This window comes from Lycium barbarum, chromosome 3 (genome assembly GCF_019175385.1).
Source record: "Lycium barbarum isolate Lr01 chromosome 3, ASM1917538v2, whole genome shotgun sequence".
Classification (NCBI taxonomy): Eukaryota; Viridiplantae; Streptophyta; class Magnoliopsida; order Solanales; family Solanaceae; genus Lycium; species Lycium barbarum.
This window is the reverse complement of record NC_083339.1, coordinates 84,419,803-84,428,162: the sequence shown is the minus strand read 5'-3', so window position 1 is coordinate 84,428,162 and position 8,360 is coordinate 84,419,803. Positions and strand designations below refer to the sequence as shown.

At 43.8% G+C, this 8,360-nt stretch overlaps 1 protein-coding gene across 1 annotated transcript; it reads left to right on the top strand.

Annotated features, from left to right (window-relative positions):
* The first annotated feature begins 1,554 nt into the window (after positions 1–1,554).
* Positions 1,555–7,761, top strand: LOC132633940 (uncharacterized). The gene is made up of 2 exons (XM_060350304.1): positions 1,555–2,545; positions 7,236–7,761. Exons 1-2 carry the CDS (start codon positions 1,981–1,983, stop codon positions 7,268–7,270), a joined length of 600 nt encoding a protein of 199 aa, XP_060206287.1. The 5' UTR covers positions 1,555–1,980; the 3' UTR covers positions 7,271–7,761.
* Positions 7,762–8,360: the final 599 nt, after the last annotated feature.

The window sequence follows — 8,360 nt, the reverse complement described above, 5'->3', positions numbered from 1 at the left end:
CACTTCTCTACGTTCCTAGGCATGTTCTGGATGTGGTAGGCTCGGCCGCGAGCCTTAGGTCCGACTCCGTTCCCCGGAATTCGAGACGGAAAACCGCTCCAATTCCTTCAATTCAATTGAACCTATTTTCTTACAAATTGCCCTTAAAGTGAGATTTTGTACAAAACTTCCCCAAACGGAGTCGGAACACTTCCGAAGGAGTATGGGTTACCTCATAATGTCAATTAGCAATAATTTACGTATAAAGCCTCGGGTTGGTCCGAGGTGGGCCCATAAGGCCCGATACTTCCGGTACGATTTTAAATACTTCTGTTTCGGGTCCGATTTTCTCTAAAAACTTCTGAATTATTATTTTGTGTATATTATGGCTATTTTTGTGAAATCTATATAACATGCTTTCTGAACATCTGAGCATCCCATTCTGATAATCTGTCGTGCCTTCCCAACTAGGTTATAGGCGCGTACTATGCATACTATCTGGACATTCTGATTTTGGCTCGCCGTTTGGCACCCTTCAGTTTGATTGAGTCTGTATGTTGAGTCTGTAGGTGGGTGGTTTCTCATTTATCGATTCGTGTCTGTCTCAATGCATTCTTTCACTGCGACCCGGGCCAGGTTCTGTTATCGTGCACATTTCTCTGCATTGTTCACCGCGTCCCTCGGCGTACGGGCCAGGATCTGTATGTCTGTATGATCTGTGTATGGGGATGGCGGCCAGGATGGCATATGATCTGATTTGATTCTGTCTGTCCACCGCGTCCCGTACTAAGAGGGCCGGGTTCTGTTACCGCGCCCCCAGACAGGGCCGGGATCTGTATGAATATATGCGTGTGCTATCTGTACTTATAAAGCACACGCCTCTGTATGATTTTGTATGACTCTGTGCTACTCTGCATGCATAATTCTGTCTGACATACTACTGTCTGTCCGTCTGTGCTTCGACTATTTCTGTATGTCCGTATGGATTCTGACTCTGTATGTCCGTATGGGTTCTGATTCTGCCCGTCCGTCCGTATTATGATTCCGTCTGTCTGTCCGAACTATAATTCTGTTTATTTGTATGGAACACGATTCTGTATGTCTGTCTGGATCATAACTCTGTCCGTCTGTCTGATTTATGGTTCTGTCCGTTATATTTCTGTGACTCCGGTTCGGACTATGTTTATATCTGTTATGTTTCTGCTTTACATACTCGGTACATTTTTCGTACTGACCCCCGTTCTTCGGGGGCTGCGCTACATGCCCGCAGGTACAGACGCGCCAGGTGACACGCCGCCAGCGTAGGTTCTGACTCTGCCATTCGAAGAGCTCCTTTGACTCGGAGCATATCTTTTGGTATATATTTTCTGTCTTCTGTGTACTCCGTATGTATGTATATTCTGGGTACGGCGGGGCCCTGTCCCGTCATATGATTCTGTATGTCTGTAGAGGCCTGTATATGGATATGTGGGTTACGGGTTTCGTCTGTATGTTAGCCTTATCGGCTTATCTGTAAATGTCTGTATGTTCAGGTATATGTATATATATATGTAAGTTACGCGCGTGCCGTAATTGTATCGGCCTACTTTTGTAATTTCTGTTTTAAAAAAAAAAAAAAAAAAAAAAAAATCCGTATGATTCGAAATTCGGTCGGGTAGGTACGTATGGGTACCCAGTTAGGGTACCAGTCGCGGCCCACGGGGTTGGGTCGTGACAAAAGTGGTATCAGAGCGGTTAGTCCTCGGTATGTCTACAGGCCGTGTCTAGTAGAGTCTTGGTTATCGATGTGTTGTGCACCACATCTATAAACAGGAAGCTACAGGGCATTTAGGATGTTACCCTTCTTTGAATTCTTAGATCGTGCGTTAAAGCTGTATGGTTAGGATGATTCTCCCTTACGAATTGCTGTATCTACAGCGGGGCTCCAAAGGAGCAGAAGTGTCGGTATTCGGGAAAATGTTTCTGACCCTCTCCTTGCAGGTAGTTGTAGGTTGGTGACGAATGAAGAGGACGGCTTCCGACGATGAGGATGGGGGTGCCAAGAAGGCCCCCAGGTTGTCACCGGGGCCGAGTAGGCAGGGCCCCAGTTACTCGATCGAGACGGATCCTTCGGAGGATTCCCCGGAGGATAGCTACGATACGGATCCGTCGGAGGACCCATCTACGACTCCTCCAGAGTCCCCGAACCCTGGAGCAGAGGATCCCGTGGAGGATGGCTACGATACAGATATCTCGGAGGATTTGGCGATGACCCCTCCGGAGCTTCTTACCTCTGAGGAGGAGGATAGTCATGAGGCAGGCCCGTCGGAGCATTCTTCTGGGATGACGCAGGAGGAGATTTTCAAGTATGCACCAGCTCTTATTATTAGGGAGAACCTTGATAGCCCGGCCACCTCGGAGAGTGCTATGGATTTCTCCTGTTCTTGGCCTGGGTCACCAGTGGGCCAGGATTTGTTTGATCGTCCATACCCCTCCGATTCAGATGCGGGTGATAATGGAAACCGGGTAGGTAGGGAGCAGACAGGCGTGGATGATAGTGGGCATACCTCTCACGGCAGCTCCCCAGGTCAGACTCGATATTGATTATTTATAAGTGTATGAGTTTTTAGAACTTCCTATGTGTGTATGATATTTGTAAGACGTTGTTCTATGAAGACGACGGAAATTTGAAGGAATTAGAGACCTAGTGACCCAAGGCAAGGGCGACGGAGATGTCCCCACCGTCAGTGTGAGTCTAGAAATCCTGGATGAAAGTAAACAGGAAGGTGCCTCCGATGCTGTTTGAGTTGGGCACGTGTGGTAAGTGTCGACGACATTATAATTCTCATTTGAAGTTATCAGCCCCGTGTGGCTGCGATACGACATGATATGATATGTATGTATGTGTATATGAGTTGGCCCTGTGAGGCATGATTGGTATTTCTGGTGTACAGGTTTTGGATAGTAAGAAATGCAGAGGAAACTCTGCCCAAATTTTTCCAGGAATATGGAGGTTAACATGTAGATTAAGTACAAAAAGGTCCCGCGATACTTGTCAGACTTTAGTTCCTTCTGTCGGTGGCCGAAGAACACCTTGCGGTGACATTTTATCAGATTCCACCGATTATTTGGAGGCGGAATTCGTGTGACGAAGACTTAAATCCGTGGGTTATCTGTCATCATATGTATATGTGTATGAAAGTGAATGTTTAAGATTCAGAAAGGCGACATGGTAGTGGTACGACTTAGCCGGGGGTGGGACCCGCTACAAAAATTTTCCAAAAATTTGCGAAGACCCCGATTTGCTCTAAAATTTCGTGACAAAGGTCGTGCGGGGCGATCGACGAAATTATATCTTCCCTAACGCGTCGAAATGCATGAAAGTTTCGGAGTTAAGCGTGCTCAGGCCAGAGCAATTCTGGGATGGGTGACCCCCTGGGAAGTAATGCAAAGTTTTGCACAAGTGTAGGTATGACTGATATAAATGAAAGTTTGGGGTAATCTAAAGGAAAAGAGAATCTATGGAGTAATTAGTGCCTTTACAAACACCACACAGTCCGATGCGGTACATGGGCAAAAAGCCAAGGGTGCGATACCACTCGGAAAATTTAGCGAATCTGGATAACAGTCAGCGACGACCCGAATGTTGTCAGGGGATAGAAAACGCCCAATTACATCGTAAGTTAGTATGGTATGACGATAGTTGTAAAAGGAAAAAGAGTATGGATAGTAGGGAAGGAGAGAGATAAGTAGAGCGAGTAAGCAGAATCTTTGAAAAAGTCGATAAGCGACACCCAATGCGATTTGTATGATTGACTCCGAATACGTTTCTGTCTGACATATCTCTGTACGATTAACTCCGATTACGAATCTGTCTGACACACCTCTGTATGTCTGACTCTGGATATAAATCCGTCTGGTGTGCCTCTGTACGTCTAATTTTGATCACGCATCTGTCTGATACATCTCCGCATGTCTGATTCTAAGTGTGACTCTGTATGATACATTTCTGTAAGCCTGATTCCGACTTCGAAATCCGCCCGATACCTTTCTGTACATCTGACTCTGATCTCAGATCTGTCTGACATACTTCCGTATCTCTTCTTTTGATTATGAATCCATCCGCCATAGTTTAGCATGTCTGCTTTCGATTACGAATCCGTCCGATATACTTCTACGCGTCCGGTTCTAGTGCTGAATTTGTTGGTATGAAGTGTCTGGTATGAAGAAGGATTACGATAACGTGGTAGAAATCTCCGGAGTGTAACAATAAATGATACGGACTATGACGTCTGGAAAGCGTTCGTCAGTTACAAGAATATAGCTTATGGTTCGACGATTGCGTGGGGTACGAGAAGATATATTATGAAGGCATCTGAATCAGTGATGTGCAAAATTACCCCATAATGTTGGTAAAGAAGCCATGTCGGAAGGTCAGCAAAGGATGACTACAAAGAGAACCCTCCCGGAGTAGTATGGCGCCCCATAAGGTCAATTTAACATTCGAGGACGAATGTTCTAAAGGGGGGGAGGATGTTACATCCGACATTTTTGTTCATTCGAAAAATTTAAGATAAAATGACTTGTGATGGATAAGGCCACAATTGGACCTTACTTGGTATGAATGTGTAGGTTATGAATGCAATGGTGTGGAATTACAAAAGGTGGCCAAGGGCAAAAATTGGAATTTTGGAAACTTGTCCCATAAAATTACAAAATTAGCCAAGTGGGCTCAAAAAAAAAAGGGAGAAAATTAGGCCCAAGTGGGAAGGCCCAACCGGCCATGTACATTGATCCAAAGCCCATGGAATTAATTAATTCCCATGTGCTAATATATAGCATCCCTATCCTTAAGAATATTCAAGAAAGAAATCAAAGAGAAGCAAAAAAAAGGGGAAAGAAGCCATTTCGGGTTTTGGAGAAAGAAAGAAAGAAAATAAAGAAAATTTTTTTGGAGCCAATCCTTTGGTCTAAAGAGCTCAACTCTTGAGAGATTATTGCTAAGCACAAGATTCTCTACAAGTTGATGTAAGCATCTTGACAAGGAAACAACTTCAACCCCAAGTGAAGAACTTGAAGAAAGGTAAGGATTTCATGATTTTGTTGTGTTAAAAATGATGTATGTATGTTGTAGTGTGTGTGAATGAATGAAAAATATGGAAATTTGGTGTGTTGGAATTTTTGGATGTGTGGCCGAATGCATATAGGGTTATTGCATGATTTTAATGGTTTGAATTCTTGTGTAAGTTAGTTGTAGTGTGGTGGAAATTGTATTAGAAATGAAAGTGGAATGAACTAGTGAAATTTGGAAAATATAGCATGTGGCCGTGTGGTGTGTGTTGGTGTTGGAAGGTGAATTGAATCTTGTTAGCATGTTAATTATGTTGTTATGGAAGATTGGTTATTAAGTTGTTGAAGGAAATTATTGAACTTTGTTATGACTTGTGTATAAGTGAAAATGAAAGTGTTAAGAGGCAAATTATGCTTATGACAATGAACTTGGAATATAAAAATGTGTTGATGAGTTTGCATGTTGAAAGTTAGGAAGGGATTGGAAAAGTAGTGACTTGATGGAAAGTTGAATGTTTGTGAATTTTATGAATATCTTGTGAATATTATGTGATCATGTTATGGATGCCTCCGATGTATGTCGTAATGATTTTGATGGATAATGGCTATGAAAATAATAAGTTTTGGTTGGAAATGTAAGTTTGAAACGAAAGATAATTCGTCGTGTCGAAAGGTGGCTAATAATGCCATAGGGTATGATTTAGTGTTTATTGATGTTTGTTGTTGTTGTTTGGATGTCTCCTCTGGGTTGTTGTGTTGCTAAATTGAGCCGAGCTAAGTCTCGGGGATGTCGTATATACAGAGGAAATGCTGCCGAAATTTCGGTAGGCAATTATGTGTAAAGTTAGAATATTGAAAGAATGGAACTAACCAAATGGTAAACTTGACCATTTCCAGATTTTGGGCGAAATTTGGATTGACGCCAAGAGAGCATAAGGCGCCATCGAGGTATGTGAAGCACTTCTCTACGTTCCTAGGCATGTTCTGGATGTGGTAGGCTCGGCCGCGAGCCTTAGGTCCGACTCCGTTCCCCGGAATTCGAGACGGAAAACCGCTCCAATTCCTTCAATTCAATTGAACCTATTTTCTTACAAATTGCCCTTAAAGTGAGATTTTGTACAAAACTTCCCCAAACGGAGTCGGAACACTTCCGAAGGAGTATGGGTTACCTCATAATGTCAATTAGCAATAATTTACGTATAAAGCCTCGGGTTGGTCCGAGGTGGGCCCATAAGGCCCGATACTTCCGGTACGATTTTAAATACTTCTGTTTCGGGTCCGATTTTCTCTAAAAACTTCTGAATTATTATTTTGTGTATATTATGGCTATTTTTGTGAAATCTATATAACATGCTTTCTGAACATCTGAGCATCCCATTCTGATAATCTGTCGTGCCTTCCCAACTAGGTTATAGGCGCGTACTATGCATACTATCTGGACATTCTGATTTTGGCTCGCCGTTTGGCACCCTTCAGTTTGATTGAGTCTGTATGTTGAGTCTGTAGGTGGGTGGTTTCTCATTTATCGATTCGTGTCTGTCTCAATGCATTCTTTCACTGCGACCCGGGCCAGGTTCTGTTATCGTGCACATTTCTCTGCATTGTTCACCGCGTCCCTCGGCGTACGGGCCAGGATCTGTATGTCTGTATGATCTGTGTATGGGGATGGCGGCCAGGATGGCATATGATCTGATTTGATTCTGTCTGTCCACCGCGTCCCGTACTAAGAGGGCCGGGTTCTGTTACCGCGCCCCCAGACAGGGCCGGGATCTGTATGAATATATGCGTGTGCTATCTGTACTTATAAAGCACACGCCTCTGTATGATTTTGTATGACTCTGTGCTACTCTGCATGCATAATTCTGTCTGACATACTACTGTCTGTCCGTCTGTGCTTCGACTATTTCTGTATGTCCGTATGGATTCTGACTCTGTATGTCCGTATGGGTTCTGATTCTGCCCGTCCGTCCGTATTATGATTCCGTCTGTCTGTCCGAACTATAATTCTGTTTATTTGTATGGAACACGATTCTGTATGTCTGTCTGGATCATAACTCTGTCCGTCAGTCTGATTTATGGTTCTGTCCGTTATATTTCTGTGACTCCGGTTCGGACTATGTTTATATCCGTTATGTTTCTGCTTTACATACTCGGTACGTTTTTCGTACTGACCCCCGTTCTTCGGGGGCTGCGCTACATGCCCGCAGGTACAGACGCGCCAGGTGACACGCCGCCAGCGTAGGTTCTGACTCTGCCATTCGAAGAGCTCCTTTGACTCGGAGCATATCTTTTGGTATATATTTTCTGTCTTCTGTGTACTCCGTATGTATGTATATTCTGGGTACGGCGGGGCCCTGTCCCGTCATATGATTCTGTATGTCTGTAGAGGCCTGTAGATGGATATGTGGGTTACGGGTTTCGTCTGTATGTTAGCCTTATCGGCTTATCTGTAAATGTCTGTATGTTCAGGTATATGTATATATATATGTAAGTTACGCGCGTGCCGTAATTGTATCGGCCTACTTTTGTAATTTCTGTTTTAAAAAAAAAAAAAAAAAAAAAAAAAAATCCGTATGATTCGAAATTCGGTCGGGTAGGTACGTATGGGTACCCAGTTAGGGTACCAGTCGCGGCCCACGGGGTTGGGTCGTGACATGCCCTTTTGGGCTGCTGTAGCCTTTTTCTTTTTAGGCATCTCTGAAATACACAACACACAATTTAGGAACAAGAATTTCTTACATCATAGCTCTATTGCACGATCCTTATGAAGAAAGAAGGTCATATATTCCTAAAATGTCCGCAGCTTCTTGTTTATAAGTGTGGTGCGCAACACACCCATAACCAAGACTCTACTAGACACGGCTCGTAGACACATCCTAGGACTAAACTGCTCTGATACCACTTTTGTCACAACCCGACTCGGGGCCGCGACAAGCACCCGGTGCTAGCCCACCCGGCCACCCTCTTAGCTAACTCTTACGCTTATATCTAGGTGAGCCACATAATTATACATGCATTTCCATTCATTCATCAACTGGTCCCATATGGACAACCGCACATTTATATCATCATAGGCATTTATGCCACATCAGTATACATGGGCCAACGTGGCCGACAAAATGATATACAAGACATAGGCCAACAAGGCCAAACACATCTACCCAGACACACACATGTCTACGAGCCTCTAAAAGTATAACATATCACACTAGCGGGACAGGACCCCGCTATGCCCATAATTATATACACAAAAAAATGGGTACCCAAAAGATATGGCTCCGAAGGAAATGGAGCTCTCTATGTATTCTCCGAATAGGCAGCGATGGATCAAG

Excerpts from the sequence above, each read along its gene's own strand:
- LOC132633940 (XM_060350304.1), top strand. The coding sequence starts at position 1,981 with ATGAAGAGGACGGCTTCCGACGATGAGGATGGGGGTGCCAAGAAGGCC. Across the intron at positions 2,546-7,235 it reads CTCTCACGGCAGCTCCCCAG|GTACAGACGCGCCAGGTGAC; the intron begins GTCAGACTCGAT and ends ACATGCCCGCAG.